The sequence below is a fragment of the Myxocyprinus asiaticus genome, chromosome 39, assembly GCF_019703515.2.
Source record: "Myxocyprinus asiaticus isolate MX2 ecotype Aquarium Trade chromosome 39, UBuf_Myxa_2, whole genome shotgun sequence".
Lineage (NCBI taxonomy): Eukaryota > Metazoa > Chordata > Actinopteri > Cypriniformes > Catostomidae > Myxocyprinus > Myxocyprinus asiaticus.
In genome coordinates, this window is record NC_059382.1 from 5,795,401 (window position 1) to 5,816,107 (window position 20,707).

A 20,707-nucleotide genomic window follows, 5' to 3' on the forward strand; every position below is an offset into this window, starting at 1 on the left:
TTTGATTCTGATTCATTTGGTTATACTGTAATTATAATGTCAATTTTGCTTGCATATGAAAAAAATTCTCTCTTAGCTAATGCTGTAAATTTTACTGGGAACCAAGGCCGGGTCTAAGGGGGGCTTAGACCCCCCCCCCATCTAAGTCGGACTTCGAAACGACTCCCACTACCTGTCAGACAAAGAGAGAACCTATTGCCCACCCTAGAGGTCAAAATGCTTCTGCAAAGATCACATCCTAGCACTGGCCCTGGGAACCTTCTAATTTTGAACATTATGAAAATATTTCTTTTTAAAATTAAAGGAATATAAACGTTAAAATAATCACTGTTTTAAAAAAAATTTTTTTGTGGTAATCAGCATTATGCCACAAATGCTGTCGATTGATCTTCACTTGTATTGAACCCAGAATATTCCTTTAACAACATTGCCCAAACTATGCAGTTCAGTTGCTATTTATTTAATATGTATATAACAAACAACCAAAACTGAAATATACTTTAAAGAATAGGAAAAATAGTGATCTTGGGATTTTAAGATTCAGTATAGGGATCATTCAAATAAAAATTGCAATTAATCAGAAAATCAATATTTTTACCCAGTCCTATTCTCTGGATACTGGATCTTAACATAGGCATTACTACATGGTTAGGCCTATGTAATTTAATATATAAAGCATATTTAGGTTGAATTTCCTGAGGGAAATATAAATATACTGTATATTCACCGATCAGCCTCAACATTAAAACCACCTGCCTAATACTGTGTAGGTCCCCCTCGTGCCGCCAAAACAGCGCCAACCCACATCTCAGAATAGCATTATGAGATGCAATTTTTCTCACCACAATTGTACAGAGCAGTTATCTGAGTTACCATAGACTTTGTCAGTTCGAACCAGTCTGGCCATTCTCTGTTGACCTCTCTCATCAACAATTTAGCATGATTACTTAAAGATAAGGTGTTGGAGTGTTGGCTGCTGGAAAAGGGGCCTGTCCTAGATTTGATCAAAAACGACTTCTGTCAAATAGTGATGGTGCTGTTTTTTACATCAGTAATGTCCTGACTATACTTTGTGATCAGTTGAATGCCACTTTGGTGAATTAAAGTACCAATTTCCTTAAGAAACAGCAAAATCTGTACATTATTCCAAACTTTTGGCTGCCAGTGTATAGATATGCATTGTGAGAAATACCACTAACATGAAAGAAGATTTTAGTCATACCTTCCACTCCTGTTTTTTTAAAAGCAGCCACATGGGCTGCTATTAAGACAAGGGTATTCGTTACAGTTAAAATTTACAATCTTTATAGGAACAGCAGTTGTTAATGGTTTCAGTCTAAAATTTACAAAACTGTGACAAATCTCTTGCAGTGTTTGTAGTTTAACCACAGTTTGAAGCTATTTACTGTCTTAAATATCCTGTGATTTGCGCTCTAACCTTCTGTTGGGTTATGTTGTGTAATCATTTTTACCTGCTGTGTCTGAGCAAACAGGGCCTTTGCCCGCTGGACGTTTAAAAACACTCAACAGTATTAAAAGATCCAGAAAACTCAAAACAGTGCTACATCCAAGTATAAGTTGAACTCTGTCCATTGATTTAATCATCTCTCTGTTGGACATTCTCTGGGGTAAACAGTTTATTGTCATTGAATTAACTTCTGGTCATCTGCACACTGAGGTCAAATAAATTCTCGTTTTCTCAGAGAAACAGCTTTTTTTTTCCACCCCATTCAAAAATAGTTGCCTTTATTGCTTCCTTTTTAAATTAATTCTCATCCTTATCAAGTTTCTGTTAAAGTAATTGTTCACCCAAAAATGAAAATGTTAATTTTCAACAATAAAAAGAAAAAGAAAAAAAGACTTTGAATATCTATATGCAAGTTATATGGACTACTTTTATGGTGCGTCACCAGTGTTTTTTGTTGTCATTGTCTAGGACTAAATTACCGCATACGATTTTGGAGCGACATTGGGAGTGAGTAAATTATGACACAAATGATGACTCTTTTTTGGGTGAACTATTCAAGTTGCATATACACTGCCTGGCCAAACAAAAAAAGTTGCATACTCTAATATTTAATTGGACCGCCTTTAGCTTTGATTACATTGTTTCGACAAACTTATGCAACGCCACAACATTTATTTCCATCCAGAGTTGCATTAATTTTTGGCCGAGATCTTGTATTGATGACAGGAGAGTCATTCAGGTAGTCAGCTGACTTCATTTTATTGCTGCATAAAGTTGCTGAGCCTAGACCTGAACAATTGAAGCAACCCCAGATCAAAACACTGCCTTAAATCCAAAAGGCGATGGTGTTTTTTTTTTTTTTTGGCCAGGCAGTGTAAGAACTTGATGGAAAATCTTTTACACACCTTTATCTCAAGGTCTTTTTTTTTTTCTTTTGAGAAAAACCCGAAAGAGCTGTTAACAACTTCACTAGTCTGTGAGCATCTCAATCTTCATTAGCTAAAAAGACCTATACACAAGGTCTTTGGTTGCATGCACAAGTATCCTTGAGCTGCTAATTACATTGGATTCAATTTTGTTCCCTTTTATCCAACAGTTTTTAAGAGAGGACCTCAATTACCATGACCCTAAAGCCAAGCACAACAGTTTCCATGGCGACGACCAGTTCATCAGTGTGGAGGACCTGTGGAATGCCTGGAAGAGTTCAGAAGGTTGGCACATCTTTTCCATAATGACTAATGAGCCATGAACACAGAAAGCTGCGTTTCATAGTCCGCTTTGACAATGATGACCTTTGCTATTGCATAGTCAGGTGCTTGCAAAGCTATTTTGGCCTACTTAGCACCTTTTTTGGCTCTCATTTAACCCTATTATGCCATATGTATCAAATATGATACGCAACGCATGACGGCTCCTGTCTCACTCTCTGTTCTCAAAAGAACATATGGTATGTAAGTTTCACATGTTTATGGCACCATCTAGTGGTTATTTGTGAAAAAATTGGTTTCAATGTTTATATCGATCTATTTAAAATGGTGGCGGACGTCTGCATAAAATGACTCCTATGTTGGGATAAATGACAGCTTATTTTAATAAAGTAAAAGTGACAGTAATGTATATATTTTTACTGATATTTTAAAATGAGTGTTCGCTGAATATAAGCAACTTATGCTTGGTTAAAATTTTGTATATTATTTTATTGAAAAAGCATGTTGAAATTACCTATATCAAATATGATACAATAGGCTTTTGAGGTATCTCTCAATCACCATTGCATTCCATTCATGTCCACTATAAAAAATAATAATCACAGAGCATTGAAAATTCTGACATATACTTTTTATAAGATATAAAGTGCGAACTAATATTTCTGTGTATTTTCATATATGCAGCCTGCTCTGTCATTATAAGGATCTCATCATTTTGCATTACAGGCTAGTCTTGTCAAAAGTACCAGTACTTTGGTACCAAGTCGATACTAAAAAAAAGATGTAATGATACTAGTTTTTCTTCAGTACCAATAGTACCGAGCACCAACTGTATCCGGTACCAGCGCGCAGTTGACTGACACATGACAGCTTTAAAATGCTCAGAGGCTTATTTTGAACGTGTGTTCTGTTACTTCTTGTACACTGAAATGGACAGTTAATCAAATTAAAATCATGACTTGTCCTAGTGTGATTTATTGAACCGCTAAAGGCTGCAGTCTTAGTTTGTAAAAACGTACTGTATTGTCTCCTAAGCCCACAAGAGGGCGCAAGCGCAATGAGCAAATATAAACCATATCAAGCATTGCATTTTTTATTGAAATGAAATGACATGACTTTGTTTAAAGGGCATAATGTTTTAAACAATCGTTCATAAATCAAATATAATTTCCTAAATGTGCACTCAAAGAAACTGAGGTAACAAAAGTGCATATAAGTGGAAGTGCATCAGTAATATGAGAAAACATGCTTCAACAGACAGCGTAATGTATTATGTTAACAAAAAATGGCAAAATGTCATTCCGAAACTATCCACTCACTCATACATCTTCATATTGTTTGTCAAAAACACCAGAGAGTCAACTTGATCTGCAGCAATCGCTGAGCGTTTTTTGTTGACAATATTTCCAGCTGATGAAAACACACGCTCAGCTCTGATCGATGTGCCAGTAATACCCTGGACTGTTTTAATGCTGGCCCCTTGTCATGACATTCTCGAGAAAACTTTTCGGGATGAGAAGACTGCATGTGTGTCCTCAAGTTAGATGTTGTGGAGTGATATAGCAGCGGTTTCTTACACAACTTACAAATGACATTGGTTTTGTCAACAATTTCGCCTTCGATACTCCAGAAACCGAAGAAGCACCACACAGCACTTTTACGATGTTTTGGTGCAAGTAAGATCCTCTCCGACTCTTCAAATTAACAACGCAGCCGTGCCGCATCTAATGGGTTAAACTGCATAGGCTAACAAAAACAAACCGCGTCAGCTACATCATCATCATGTCTTGCGCGCCTCCTGACACACCTAAAATTCGAACGCACGGTTTTTGCATTCGAATGTGTTTTTTTTTTTTTTTTTTTTTTTTTTTTACATTCGACAAATATTCGAAATTCGAATTTTAATTTGACAGCCCTATTGTGCACCACACAGCACATGTAAAATATCTGTTTATATAATTAAAATCACAGCATTTGCGCTTTAATCTCAACTCAGATTTATTTATATCGCATTTAAAACAACAGAGTTGTTGCTGAAACAAAGTGCTTCACAGTAATAAAATTTAAAACATAACATTTCAAAATTACCACATAAACAAACACCTGTAGTCTAAAATACAAACACTCCAAATCTGTGTCCTACATTTAATTTGTCAGACTTAAAGGCCAGTGTAAAGAGATGAGATTTCAGACGTGACTTTAAAAGTCTTCAGTGATCACACTGGGCCATGATGTGAACTGTTTATCCAGAAAAGTGAAGCATCCGGCAAAAAACCCACGTCATAATAAAAGCACAGTTCAAAATAAAATGTAGATGCCTGAAATTGAAGACATTGAATAAAAATATATCACAACTGTATAGTAAAATGTAATATTCACTGTGATAATAATAATAATAATAATAATTAATCAGAATATCACAAGCAAGACAGTTGATGAATAAAAGTTTTGGCAAAATACAATGACATGGTGAAAAGTTCTATTCACTTGTTAAACGTTTTAAGAATGTATTTATTAGACACCATTTTGATGATTAAATTAAATTAAACTTGAAAAGTTCTGGAAAATAATTATAATTATTTAAAATATCATTATTAAAATAATTAAATAATTACAAATAACTAAACTGGTGTGTTCAATAGCACATTATAATATGATCATATTTTTGCTGTGGTATCAAGAACTGTGAAATTTCACTGGTATCTGTACCAACTACTGAAATCTTTGTACCGTGACAACACTATTACAAGCTATGATGATGTCATCTTACACACAAGTTCCTGAGACCCAGGGGGAATTTTTTATTTTTTTATTTTTTTATTTTGTTTTACAATTTCCCTTTTTTAAATGTCAATATAGTGTTTGGTGCATAAAATGCATATGATAAAAATTGTTTATTGAAAAATGTTTTTTTAAAATTCATATTGTATTTGATGTGCTGAATTGAACAGTGACACATTTAAATCCATATTTATAGACCAAGGAGAGGAAGTTGTCATTGCCAAACTCTCAAACATTTGGTATCTCTGGAAAGCCCAGGGAGTCCTCTGATAATACCCCAAGATTTACCACTGTAGCATGTATGGACTACAGAAAAACTTAAATAACAAATGTCCTAAACAAAAATGAATTGCTTGTCCTCAGGAGGATACTGATCTTTTAAAGCCTAATGTATCAAATATGATACATAAAAAAAACATGCAAAATTATTTTATTTTTTAAGATTTTTTATATTTTATTGATTTATATAATATTTACGACTTTTTATATTTTGTCTGTTGGTACTAAAACAGTTTAATGTCAAAAAATTTGAATTTTCTGACAATTCTTTCATATGTCAGACTATACAGGGTTAACATCATGTTCATTGATTTCTTTTATTTATGTTGTTTTCTATTACATTAAGTAGCATGGCAATACACGTTTTTGTACTTGGTATCATACCATGAAATTCTTTAAAATACTATGGTACTTGAATATGGAAATGTTTTAGTACCATGGTATAAATCAAAACCGTTTGATGGTACTGACGCCAATCACATGGTACTTTTGTAAGGGCATGTTTTGTTTAGTGATAACAGGGTTTCAAAAAGGTCTCTTGACGGAACGAGTGTGAACACTTATGGAGCCGTATCAGCTGCTTTCAACACCTTCAAATCCAGATAAACTCCAGATCCTTTCCAGAACTCTTAACCTGCTTTCCAACGCACGGCTTTAGTAAAAGTGGCATCCAGACATCATCTCTTAAATAAATGCAAATTTCATGCAAGTATTCCCGTATCTGGCCATTCAGAAAATTTACATACTGAGGTTGTCACAATATTTCAGTAGTTGATAACAGAATCAGTGAACTTTCATGATTTTTGATACCAGTTGTAATTAGACATTAAAAACTAATATGCTATTGAACACATTCTTTTATTAAAAAAATTTTAATTATAACAATGGCATGTAGCCTTCAATTATTTTTCAATCAAGTCAGTCACATTTATATCTATAGCACATTTAAAAACAATAATTGCTTTAAGTGATGTGCAATAAAATCAGTAAACTTGACTTTTTTTCATTTTATGTTTTTTTGGACCAACTTTGTGTTCATGTTCGATTCTAGATGTAGAAAAAATTGTATCGGTAAAAAAAAAAAAAAATAATAATCTCGGTACCAAAGTATCAGTGCTTTTGTCATCCCTGGTGCATAGCACACAGCTTCAGCACTGCTATCTACGTTTCAAACTTTCTGGTCTCTCTCTCTCTCTCTCTCTCTCTCTCTCTCTCTCTCTCTCTCTCTCTCTCTCTCTCTCTCTCTCTCTCTCCCTCTCTCTCTCTCTTTATGTCTCTCTCTGGTCTGTTTTATTCTGCATTGCAGCTCTTTCTCAAAGCAAAGCTGAAGAGTCAAGGCTGTGAAAACTGATCTGTCCCTAGCATATTAACTGTTATTAACACACACACACACACACACACACACACACACACTATGCCAGGGTTTGGTCATGGGAGAGAGATCTACCCTTACACGTTTTCATTGAGAGCTGGCAGCGTTTGTCTCTTTTCAAAGGTGGTGTGACGGTCTGTCACTCCCTGTTATTTATACCGGTGTAATATTTATACTCCACATGTTTTTATTATGCCAGCTGTCATTCAGCACCATACATTAACTTAATTAGTTAGTTTTTTTTTATTAGTCTTTTCATTGAAGAATCACAAAGTACACAGCATAAATGAGTACACCTGCTCTGAAACCTAATAAATTCAGCTCTTTCTCTTTACAAAAGAGACATATTTGATGTTTATATATAATGTAATGTTTAAGCAACTCTGGTTTATCAGATACTAATGACACATGTCAATACTAAACAAGAAAAAATTACTTTATCAAAATGGTATAAGGCCATGTTGCAAAAAGGAGTAGACCCTCCTGAAAGTTATACTATAAAATGTAATAAAATGTTTTCTGGTTTTAGTTGAGGGGCAACTGATCGGCAGATTACTCTTTTGAATCATCACACACTCAAATAGACATAATTGGCAAGTGTAAAAGTGTTACTTAACCTATTGAATTACTCTCAGACTCAGTGCTGACAACAAATGGACCACATGGGAGAGAATTGTCAAGTATGATGAAAGAAAATTATTTAATTGCACAGAAGGGGACAATGGTACAAGGTTATTAACATGTCACTGTTATTGAGTCAAAACGCAGTAGCAAAAGTGACACAGAAATTCAAAAAGGATTGACTTGTGACAAGATTCCTGAAATGTTCAGGCAGTCACTGTAAGCAATCACCTCAGAATCGCCAAGCACGTGCCTCAGAGCTGGCAAAAGCTTAGGGAAGCCAAACTGGAGTGACTGTTTCATCTTGCACAGTAAGACGCACTGTGCAAAGAAATGGAATGCATGGTGTCATCCACGCAGGAAAGCACTGCTGAACCCAAAGCATAAAAAAGCTTGTTTAGCCTTTGCCAAGGCCCATATTGATAAAGGTGCAGACCTCTTTAAGCTGGTCTCACGAGCCCAGTTTTTTTTTAGTATCTGATGGAATCCAAAATGTTTGGTGTCACACAGGAAGTAGTACAGTGGGGAGTGCATGTACCCACAGTGATGTACAGTGGTGGTAAAGTTATTTTAAGGGAATTCATGAGTGCTGAAGATGTGTGGGAATTGTACTTCATCAATGGCATCATGAATTCACAGATGTTCTGCAAAATCTTAAAAGAGAAGATGCGGGGGCCTGGGTAGCTCAGTGGTAAAAGACGCTGGCTACCACCCCTGGAGTTCGCTAGTTCGAATCCCAGGGCGTGCTGAGTGACTCCAGCCAGGTCTCCTAAGCAACCATATTGGCCCGGTTGCTAGGGAGGGTAGAGTCACATGGGGTAACCTCCTCGTGGTCACTATAATGTGGTTCGTTCTCAGTGGGGCGCGTGGTGAGTTGAGCGCGGATGCCGCGGCGGATGGCGTGAAGCCTCCACACGCGCTATGTCTCCGTGGCAACGCGCTCAACAAGCCATGTGATAAGATGCGTAGGTTGATGTCTCAGATGCAGAGGCAACTGGGATTCGTCCTCCACCACCCGGTGGTTTTTCCAGGGGAAAAAGCAAAAAAATTAAATAAAAAAAGAGAAGATGCGACCCTCTCTCCCCACCCTGAGCTGTCGGGCACTTTTTAACCATGACAATGACCCTAAACATTATTCCAAAGCTACTGCTGCATTCCTATGGATAAACAAGATAGTATGTCACCCAACCTCAACCTATTTGAGCACCTGTGGGGTGCAAATTGAGCATCACTCCCCATTAAACATTACAGTACTCAAGGAGGTCATCCTCCAGGAGTGGAACAGGATAGATGTGACAATATGTCATGAACTTGTACAATTGATGTCAAGAAGGGTCCGAGCAGTATTTAAAAGTTATGGAGGCCTTTCAAAGTATTAAAATATTGCACACTATTTGAATTTATTCAAGGGTATACTCATTTTTGCAACCCTTTACTTAAGCAAAGCTGCCTAATTTAATTATTTTACAGATATCGATAACATATCTTTAGATTTTGTTATTAAGTATATGTTTAATACATATCAATTATGTCATCTTTGCATGAATTGTAGTAGTAATCATTTAGAAATTGAAATATATCTGTGTTTAGAGGGGGTGTACTCATTTATGCTGTGTACTGTAAAATTCTAAAGTGAGCAAGTGTTTAAAATCAGAACATGACATTCTTCTGTGAATCTTTTAAAAATATTTTCAGGTCAAATTTGACCATAAAGAAAAGAAATATAAATAAATAAATATATATATATATATTTATATAAAAACAAAGTTAAATGTTTGCATTAAGAAAACGAAGCTTTGGATTATTATTGTTGTTAGTATTTTGCATTGTACTGGTAATCATTGCATTGTGCCGTTTATTTTCATGACGAAATAGCATTTGACATTTAACTCATTTTGATGTTTCAATTTTAGTTTTGTAATTCCAATTTTCAACAATGGTGATTCTCATCACTGTCATTCAGTAATTTTTGGACAGTGTATATATATATATATATATATATATATATATATATTGTTTATATATTCATTATATATATATATTGTTTATATATTCATTATATATATATATATATATATATATATATATATATATATATATATATGACTGTAAAATACTGTTATGCAATATTAAAATAAAATTAAGTACGTGTAAATTTAAGGCAGTAATTTTGTAACAATGTTCAATAATGTTTTATTCATAACATTAGTTAACTACATTTGTTAAAATTAACTAACAATAACCAATACTTTTTCAGCACTTATTAATCTTGATTAATATTAATTTCAACATATACATTTTAAAAATTAAAAGTCGAATATGTTAACATTAACTAATGTATTATGAACTAACAAAGAACAATTGTACCTTTTATAAATAAACATTGACAAAGTTTAATAAATGCTGTAAAAATAAATTAACTCTTTGCTCATGATACCTCATGCATTTACTAAACCATTAATAAATAGAACTTAATTGTGAAGTATTACTAATACTACCATGATGTATACATGTTATGATATAAATAAAATTTAATGACTTTTTTCACATTATAGTAATGAGAATAAATTAGTTGTATGGTAATGAGAATTTAGGGAGACATATAATTAATTGTAATAAAAATGGCATAATAATAATAATAATTAAAAATCTTAAAAATTGCATTGGACATAGACTTAATTTTCTAAAAGTAAAATATAATTTCCTATGTTGTAGTTTCAGTTTTGCTGTGAAAATGCCCTGGACAAGTTCTTTACTGGTTTCGTGAGATTCACCCTCTTAGTCACACAGTTCTGTTCCCAGCAGGCCTCTGATGTAACGTTTTGTTTTTATTCAAATCTGTTTTTAACTGTCACGATTCTTATTAAATTAAATCCAAAACTCCATTAGGATACTCAAACATTTAAAGCAAAACCACCCACCTTTTGGTCAACCATTTTATTACAGTGCATTTATTAACTTTTTGAAATCAGCTTGCTGATTTTACAGTAAATACATTTTGATGCGTGATGAAGTGTTTATAAAGTTGGCCCTAATATAGCCCTGTGTTTGTTTCTGTTTCCATAGTGTATAACTGGACAGTGGATGAAGTCGTGAATTGGCTTGTCGACTACGTTGAGGTGCCACAATATGTAGAAGCTTTCCGCAAGATGAATTTCAACGGTACCGCCATGTCCCGGTGAGTAACAGGCCAATTATCAGGAAGACTAGTCGTTGAAAGGAAGAGGCGGACAATGCACAGAATGTAACATCTATTAGCCAGTGAAATGCTGGTTGTGTTTTTGTGGTCAGAGTGTGGAGGCAAAACACAACACATTGTTTATCGCTGCTAAATAGCTGTTTAAGTCACTTCGCACAGTGTTTAGCAGAAAAATGAACTTTAATCTTGATTTGTAATACAGCTATGAGCATTAGTTTTGAATCTTTAAAGACCTGTTAGTGACGGTCAAATGTTTCTTTAGCTCTGTAATGTGATATTGGATTTTTTTTTTTCTTCTATTTTTTTTGGCTCAGTTGAAGAAGTTTTGTCCTCTTACTCAGCATCCATCTGCTGCACTCATGTTTTTATACGTTTTTCCCTCTTGTAGTTTGGCTGTGAAGAACTCCACTCTGACACAAACAGTCTTGAAGATTCTGGATAGGAGTCATGTTCAGAAACTACAGCTCAAAGCTTTGGACACGGTTCTGTTTGGAGCTCCTATGAGTGAGTGACGTTTTCCTCTATAAGAGCAAAGAACATTACAAAATTGATGGGAAGATGTAAATCTAGAAATTTAACTACCCCAAATCTGTCAGGCTTGAATATTTAAATGTTGATGGTGATAAAGTCTGAGGGTTGTGCCCCAAAAATGGGTTGCATGTCTGTTCTGATAGGGTCACAGAAAGCAGAGAGAAAGAAACATGAAATTATACAGTGCAGTAAATTGATTGAGTGTAATTGCAGCTATGCAGTTCATGGTAATATTGATAAAATTCAATGTTTGATTTTCAAGGCGATTTTTCTTTACTTACGTACAATAGAGAATTTTTTTTACTGTTTTCGGTTGCGACTGGATGTGTAATGGGTCTAGTTTATAACCAGAAATATGACAGTTATGGCATAATCATCTTGCTGTTTAGTCTACTCTAAACCTTGCCTCTGTTGATTTCGCATAAGTGAGAAGACATGTTTGAACAAAAGCCGACTACTCTTAAGCAGTTTGCACATTAGATTACTGAGAGCCCAACAAAACATGCATACCAATTCAGAACCTGTTAATCTGCTTGTTCTTCAGACTTCTTACAGTGAACTAGCAGCAGGGTTGCTCTTTCATGGCAGAGTAAAGGAGGAGGATTTCAAAAGCAAGCATGGTGTTTACTTAGATTTAGGTTTGCCGTATGAGAAAGTGACCAGCTGTTGGAATTGGACTGGAACTTTTGTCTCTGTTGCCCAAATTTGTGTTGCCATGGTGGAGGCATCACCATTCGCAACTTGACTCTCGTATGCAGTAGGGCTGCAACGGATGATTATTTTGATAATCGATTAATCGGATGATTATTAGAATGATTATTCGGATGATTATTAGAATGATTATTCGGCAATTATTGCAACGATTAATCACTAGCTCTTAACCAATTGTTCAACTTGTGCCTGACTTAAAAGGTTGTGTTAAACATGCTTACTAACAATAAAGAGGACAAAATCATCTTTTAAAAATACCTCTAAATGACATTCACTGAATTAAAGGGAAAAAAATACTTTTTATAAAGTTTAATTCAGTATAGAAATTCACTGCAAAAAATCCTATTGTTATCAAGTGTTTTGTCTTGTTTTCCATTTAAAATTGTCTAAAAATCCTTAAAACAAGATATATTTACTTGAGAAGCAACATATAAGATATTTAGACTTTAAGAGAATGTATCATAAATATAAGTGGATTTTTTCTCTTGGTTATACTTCTGCGAGTGCAGGAAAGACAAAATATACTTCTATTCAAGATCTATTCTCTAAAAGCAAGTCTAAATATCTTATATGCTGCTTCTCAGTTGAATGCAACTTTTTAAAAAAGATTTTTAGATATTTTAAAATATTTGTATTTTTAATATTAAACTCCACTTTCTCAGATATTTTAAATTTTTTCTTCTGCAGTATAGCTGCTAAAGAAAACGTACGTTGTTTTCAAGGAGTTTTAGATATTTATATTGGAAAACAAGCCAAAACAAAAACAAATCAAAAACATATTCTGTTCCAGTGTATAATGGGACAAAGACCACCCTCTCTCACGTTTCTGTTCACTTCAATCCATTTTTAACTCAAAAAACTATCCATCTTTAACTAACAAAAAAAAACAAAAAAAAACTCTCGTATTAATAGAGCTGCGTATTGGCAATTTTCTACGTGATAAGTAATGCACGGTGACATATTATGATTCAATATGTCGTGAGCCATCACGTTATAATCTAGCTGCATTAAGCGTGCGCACTCGAGGGACGAGCGTCCCCACGACAGAGTGTGCATCAGCCGGGTGCATTTTCAATCTCTCCCCCTTAGATCGGGACATTCGCTCAACTCATAGAAGAGGCGCTGACCGCACAGAGAAAGTTTCGGAGTTTGTAGTTATTTACATGATCTGTTTCCGTATTATTTGAACTTTAATAAAGCTATAACGCATTAAATATAACTGCATTTAAGATGTAACACCGGGGTGTTTCCTTTAAAGAGCTCCGGCTCCGCTTATTCCACAACGAGTGTGCTTTTGTAGTTTTGCGTTATAATTCCCTCATACTTTGCGATCTACATCACCTGAAGTGGTTTGGAAAGTTTAGAGTGCATCTGGACTGTGAGCTGTTTTTTTACTCTGCTGATTTACAAGGCTATATTCTGTGAGCACGTCATATTTAGGGATGCACCGATACCACTTTTTCTCTTCCGATTCCGATATCGGAAATCTCAGTATCGGCCGATCCCGATCCGATACCAGTGTTGTGTTTTTGCATAATCAGTTTAGAATATCTTTACATTATTGTGTGGAACTAATTGGGTGTGCTCTTTAATATGTAAAGAAACACAAACCTCTAACTACATATTATTTCAATATAAATGTTTAGCTTATTAAGAAAAACGTTATTGTTAACTAGTATACTGGATAATGTAGCAGCAAAATTAAAAGTCATTCTAGTATAAGTCATCAGTAGAAAAGAAGCCTTTTTTTATTTATTTTTTTTTATTATTTTTTTTTTTACTTGTATTTGGACTTTAAAGGATTCAATTGCTTTTTTGTTCAATTTAGTTGTAAGACATCAGTCCACTTTTCATTCACAGTTATTTTTTGGAACCCATTCAAATTAAATATAATTTGTAAACAAATGATAATAATAATAATAATAATAATAATAATATATTATAATAGTAATATATACTAATATATCTCAATCGTGCACCTTTTGTCACAGATCCACTGGTCTCTCTCTCTCTCTTTCTTCCTCACTGCTGTCACAGTGCTCACTCTCCCCTGAGTTCTGATTACACGCACCTGCATATCATTAGTGACTAATCAAGGACTGCATATATACCCTGCTTTCACACACACTCTTTGTCTGTTCTCATCAATAGTATCTCTGAGACTCCAGACCTTTCTACTATGTCAAATATACCTGTGTCTTCATTATTGCCTGCAAGCATCATACGACTGTTGTGAGTTATCTGTTCATCGTGTCTATACCCTGTCTGGATATTACTCACCTGCTGTTTGCCACTCTGCTCAACTGGATTTACTCACATGATGTTTACATCACTGTTTAAATCATCTGTTCAATAAACCATGCTACTGATTTCATATCTCTGCCTCCGTGAGTCTCTCCGTGACACCTTTCATTTTAAACCCTCACACTTTTATTTAGAAATTCTGAACTCTCCAGGAAGTCCTGTATGTGTCTGTTTGTAGGCAAGTTCACAGTAGTTTACTTCGCTTCTTATTCAAATTCTGGTAAAAAAGCACCTCTAGTGCCATTCTAAACGCATATTATAAGTGAACCGAACTATTGAGCATCTACATCTGATGTTGTTCGTGAGTAGTGCTCAAATATTGCGCACCGCGTGAAGGCTAAAAATAGGTGCGCATGTGTGTGTGTACAGAGCAGTGCCATTCAGTAACACGTTGGAGCTGCACGTGCATTTGATATATTTCCTTATTAAACACAGCATTTTGTGATTCACAGAGCTATTGCACGTCTTCAAATGGCTTTGAATAAAATGCACAAGTCATATGAACTACTTTAATTGTGTTTTAATGGTTCTTTTATGTCATTTTTTGAGCTTGACAGTAATGAACATGACTAACACACAGTATCGGATTTGGATCGGGCTCGTCGGACCAATAACCGATCTGTTTAAAAACGTCTGTATCTGAGCCGATACCGATACAGGTATCGGATTGGTGCATCCCTAGTCATATATAGAGCAATACATTTCTCACAGGCCTATTTTTTTCCATCCTATAGCTATTTTCATTACACTGTAACTGTTATTGGTTAACGTTTTTAACCGAACAGCTGTCATATTAGATCATTGGCAAATCCACGTCGTGAAATACGTGCAACTTCAGTGCATTTTTGCTCGTAGATTTGGCTTACCTGTTAATTATTTTCAACAATATCCTGACTGTTTTAATATGTTAAATAACTTGGCTGTTGGGGTTGCTCTAATGGTCCTGCAATATTCATATAATTGATTTCAGTAAATATGCCTGTATTCCCTAATGTTGATTCAGTGAATGTGTCATCATTATTTAATGTACAATGATCACATCGAAGATAAATGCACCTTTTTCAACGGAATTTAGCATCGGATTTGACTGTTGGAAATATTTTAAATGGATCGCATAAACGCACAATGCTTTTTGACTTTTCTGATGTTTCTTTCTTTTTAGACTAGTCGACTCCAACATTTTCGTTTAAACTTCAGTGAAATTAGTCGTTCCGCACATCCCTATTTAATACACTTTTATTAACCAAGGCACAGCCTAGCTACAATGAAAGTGCACAAACGGCATTTTAAATAATTAAATATAATAATATATAATGCTGTGAATTATGCACTCAGTCCACCAAAAACTCCAGCACTATCGTCAAGTTTTAAAATGCATATGATAGACGTAAGCCTGCCGTAATCCCCCGGGCAAGCCTGTCACTCAGGTCTGCTCATTTCGCACCAATGGACACATACCATTATACTGTCTCCGAGCATTTAGACAACTGCCGTAGACTGACGGACAACGTTTGAAGGGCTGGAGTGGGAGTGTTGCGGTGGGTTACTCTGTATTCTGAGGACACGTCTTTAGTACACTGAAACAGATACGGGAAGACTGTAAGCATCAAAATGCTGGTGTACAGGTTAGGCAGGCTAAGGGCTGTTGTAAGGCTTTCACACGTTAATGTTTGTCACATTCACTTTCTTTTGATCGATTAGGTGCCTTTTAGATTTACACCATTCCCAGGAATATAAGAGAACGGTTTCTAAAGTGTTCCTGCTGCTCAACTGGGCTCGATTCCAAGGAAATACAAAAACTGAATGCATTGTAAGTTACATTTACTATACATTTGTGCATTATGCATACATTTATTTGATCAAAATTCACCAACAGTGCCTTTAAAGTGTATATTTGATCAGAATGTATTTTCCCTGGAATTCGAACCCATGACCTTGCTAGTTGAGCTACAGGAACTCTTTGGATAAAAGCGCCTGCAAAATGCATAGATGCGCGAGTGCTAAGGTTATGATAGTCTTTATATTTTGGTTAGTTTTTTCTTTTTTTCTTGTTCATTTTGTATTTTGATTTTCACCAGTTTTGGTTGTTTATAAATAGTCATTTTATTTTTATTTTTTATGAATGATTAAATTTTATTAAATAAAAATTTTCAAAATATATTTTAATGTTAAATATGCTTCACTAATATTTTTAAGTTTTAAACCCTTACAACACAAATTATTCCATCTGCCTGAAGAAACATGACTAGGGATGGGAATAGTAAGGAATGTAACAATTCCGACGATTCTTACTTTTGAGGAACAAATATTTGGAAAACAGAAATATATATATATATATATATATATATTAATTATATATTATAAATATTAATTCATTTTTCAAGTTAAATTCCTCTGATTACAACAAAACACATACAGTGCATCCGGAAAGTATTCACAGCGCTTCACTTTTTCCACATTTTGTTATGTTACAGCCTTATTCCAGAATGCATTAAATTCATTATTTTCCTCAAAATTCTACAAACAATTCCCCATAATGACAACGTGAATGAAGTTTGTTTGAAATCTTTGCAAATTTATTAAAAATAAAAAACGAAAATAAAATCACATGTACATTAGTATTCACAGCCTTTGCCATGACACTCAAAATTTAGCTCAGGTGCATCCTGTTTCCACTGATCATCCTTGAGATGTTTCTACAACTTGATTGGAGTCCACCTGTGGTAAATTCAGTTGATTGGACATGATTTGGAAAGGCACACACCTGTCTATATAAGGTCCCACAGTTAACAGTGCATGTCAGAGCACAAACCAAGCCATGAAGTCCAAGGAATTGTCTGTAGACCTCCAAGACAGGATTGTATCGAGGCACAGATCTGGGGAAGGGTACAGAAAAATGTCTACAGCATTCAAGGTCCCAATGAGCACATTGGCCTCCATCATCCGTAAATGGAAGAAGTTTGGAACCACCAGGACTCTTCCTAGAGCTGGCCGCCTGGCCAAACTGAGCGATTGGGGGAGAAGGGCCTTAGTCAAGGAGGTGATCAAGAACCCGATGGTCACTCTGACAGAGCTCCAGCGTTTCTCTGTGGAGAGAGGAGAACCTTCCAGAAGAACAACAATCTCTGCAGCACTCCACCAATCAGGCCTGTATGGTAGAGTGGCCAGACAGAAGCCACTCCTCAGTAAAAGGCACATGACAGCATGCCTGGAGTTTGCCAAAAGGCACCTGAAGGACTCTCAGACCATGAGAAACAAAATTCTCTGGTCTCTTTGGCCTGAATGGCAAGCGTCATGTCTGGAGGAAACCAGGCACCGCTCATCACCTGGCCAGTAACATCCCTACAGTGAAGCATGGTGGTAGCAGCATCATGCTGTGGGGATGTTTTTCAGCAGCAGGAACTGGGAGTCTAGTCAGGATTGAGGGAAAGATGAATGCAGCAATGTACAGAGACATCCTTGATGAAAACCTGCTCCAGAGCGCTCTGGACCTCAGACTGGGGCGAAGGTTCATCTTCCAACAGGACAACGACCCTAAGCACACAGCCAAGATAACAAAGAAGTGGCTACGGGACAACTCTGTGAATGTCCTTGAGTGGCCCAGCCAGAGCCCAGACTTGAACCCGATTGAACATCTCTGGAGAGATCTGAAAATGGCTGTGCACTGACGCTCCCCATCCAACCTGATGGAGCTTGAGAGGTCCTGCAAAGAAGAATGGGAGAAACTGCCCAAATATAGGTGTGCCAAGCTTGTAGCATCATACTCAAAAAGACTTGAGGCTGTAATTGGTGCCAAAGGTGCTTCAACAAAGTATTGAGCAAAGGCAGTGAATACTTATGTACATAAGAATCTGTTTTTTTTTTTCTTTGTTTTTTTTCTTTGTTTTTTTATTTTTAATAAATTTGCAAAGATTTCAAACAAACTTCTTTCACGTTGTCATTATGGGGTATTGTTTGTAGAATTTTGAGGGAAATAATGAATTTAATCCATTTTCGAATAAGGCTGTAACATAACAAAATGTGGAAAAAGTGAAGCGCTGTGAATACTTTCCGGATGCACTGTAATTGTAGGCCTGTCTTTTAAACGTTGTCATATATGAACAACCAGTCATTAACTGCACTGCCTGGTTTAGGCTAAGTCTCATGAGCCTTAAGTACAACATTACATAACACAGGAACAGTTCTTGGTTCATTTGAAACATGATGGTCCACCACTTAATTGCGCTGCATGAAACGCAGAACAGTATTTTAGTATGATGTTCTGTCCGCATCAATGTAAAATGCATGCTCGAGTTGTTAATAGAACCGAAATTCTTGAAAATCAAACATTCTACGCATTTTTTGTTCTCCGTCCCACACATGATCAGATAATGTATCAAGAGAACTGTAATTGTTTGTCAATCAAATGGCCACTTTTTGTCTGATTGGGTGGCTCTTTTGACAATACAAAGACAGTCTAAAATCAGGGTTGGGAGACAAATCAGGCCATTCTTCATTATTCACCATAACCTTATTGAATGCACACAATCTATTGCATTCCCGGGTGGGTTATCTAAAGAATCTGCCTTGACCTGGAAACGGGATCAGTGATTGTAAGCGTGCGCTCTTTAGTTGATGTGGCTTCTGCCACCTCTGTGAAACATCACTCTTGAAGTCTTGGGGTTTTGATGCCAGAAGATAGACTTTATTATCAGAGATAAAAAAGCAGAGTTGCTCCCAGTGCAACTCCAGAAAATGGGTTTGCCCCCGCTTAAATATATATGGTCTACCGAGGAGTGGCTAATATGTTCCATATGTGTCACTGGACAACTCTGTGAAGAGGCCTTAACATATTTTCTTTAGTGTCAACACAGAAGACTCAGTTTACCATATGTGAGGGGCCCCACATTCCTTTTTAAGACAGACCTCTACACAAACACACATGCTTGACCACCAGAAACAATTGTAGAATAAAATGGCTATATTAACATTGATTATACTTGATTAATTTATACTCAACTTTATAAAAATATTCTACATAGTCATGCATGTCTGTACTGGGCCCCTAAATGTCCTAATCACACTGAAGGTGGTATCTATCTCGAATGGCATGTCTAGTACAGTAATGCTGTGATGTAATTTGGGATCTTCAAAAGTGTAGAATTGTGTCCTTGTTTAAAATCAACGTGAAACAACGTCTGCTACCCATATTACATGTTGTGTGAAGTATTCCCAAGTGAAACAGGATATTCAACGAGAAAATGTTGGAGAGGACTTAACTTTTTTTCAATTGGAATTTGATTGGATTGTGAGCCAGGAATGGAGTAGAGGGGTTGAAAAGTAACAGGGATTCGTGATGTTAGACGTAAAGGAAAAGTTATCCAGAGGCAGATCAAGTTATTACATATTGATAAAAGATTATGAAGACGAACTGCCATTGAATGAATGATTAGTCATGCACAGTAAGACCATGAATGTGGATGATAAAGTAAGTAGGGTCTGTTTTGATTTTCATATGAACTTTAAATCCAGCAACTTAAGGTTTTAGCATTTTGTTTTGCAATTGTGATTCCTATTATATTTACATTAATGCATTTTGCAAACACTTTTCTCCCCCAGTGACATGTATACATGGACATGCAAGAACACGTTTGATCTTAACGGCCCCTAACAGTGCATTGGAAGTACATTATATCAGTTTGCGTTCCCTGGGAATCAAACCATGACCTTGTCATCACCAGTGCCATGCTCTACCAATTACAGAACAATTAGGAACGTCTGCTTCTGAAACATCTCCTATCTTTATGACCCTTCTGTTAGAAGTCTTGAAAGAGAGTCAAAGGGCAGGCTGTCTGTGTGTGGCAGATATCATTGTGTAAGTGCACTCTGAAGAGGTCCAGCTGCAGGAAACCGGTGGTAAGGTGAAGTCTGCATGTGACAGCTCGACACCACCCTGCCGATCAACAAACACTGGCTTCAACTCCCCTGCTACCTTGGGGCAATAGATAAGTCAGAAACACAGCTCGTATATCCCCTTGTCTTATCTTTGTTAAATAGCTGACATATCCGACAGGCTTCAAAAGCCCACGCTGCTTTGCTTTACAACAACATTTGAATGACAATTTGTCAAAACAAATGTTTTTATTTTGGTGGCAGTTCTTGGTCTGCACGTGCTCCAGACCCTGATAGCACACGTACATCACCCAAACGTCTCTTTGATGTGTGTGATTACATCTGGAAGATCTATTTTTTTA

At 35.9% G+C, this 20,707-nt stretch overlaps 1 protein-coding gene across 8 annotated transcripts in view; it reads left to right on the top strand.

Annotated features, from left to right (window-relative positions):
* The window catches only part of LOC127429831 (stromal interaction molecule 1-like), a 60,812-nt gene that overhangs the window by 13,468 nt on the left and 26,637 nt on the right, over nucleotides 1-20,707 (top strand). For all 8 annotated transcript variants that reach the window (XR_007895361.1, XR_007895360.1, XM_051679085.1 and 5 more), the window contains 3 exons: nucleotides 2,565-2,679; nucleotides 10,796-10,907; nucleotides 11,317-11,432. Coding sequence is in view for 6 of the 8 variants with exons in the window: in XM_051679085.1 (XP_051535045.1) it covers nucleotides 2,565-2,679; nucleotides 10,796-10,907; nucleotides 11,317-11,432 (343 nt within the window). In the remaining 2 variants the exon portion in view is untranslated. The remainder of the gene's footprint in view (nucleotides 1-2,564; nucleotides 2,680-10,795; nucleotides 10,908-11,316; nucleotides 11,433-20,707) is intronic.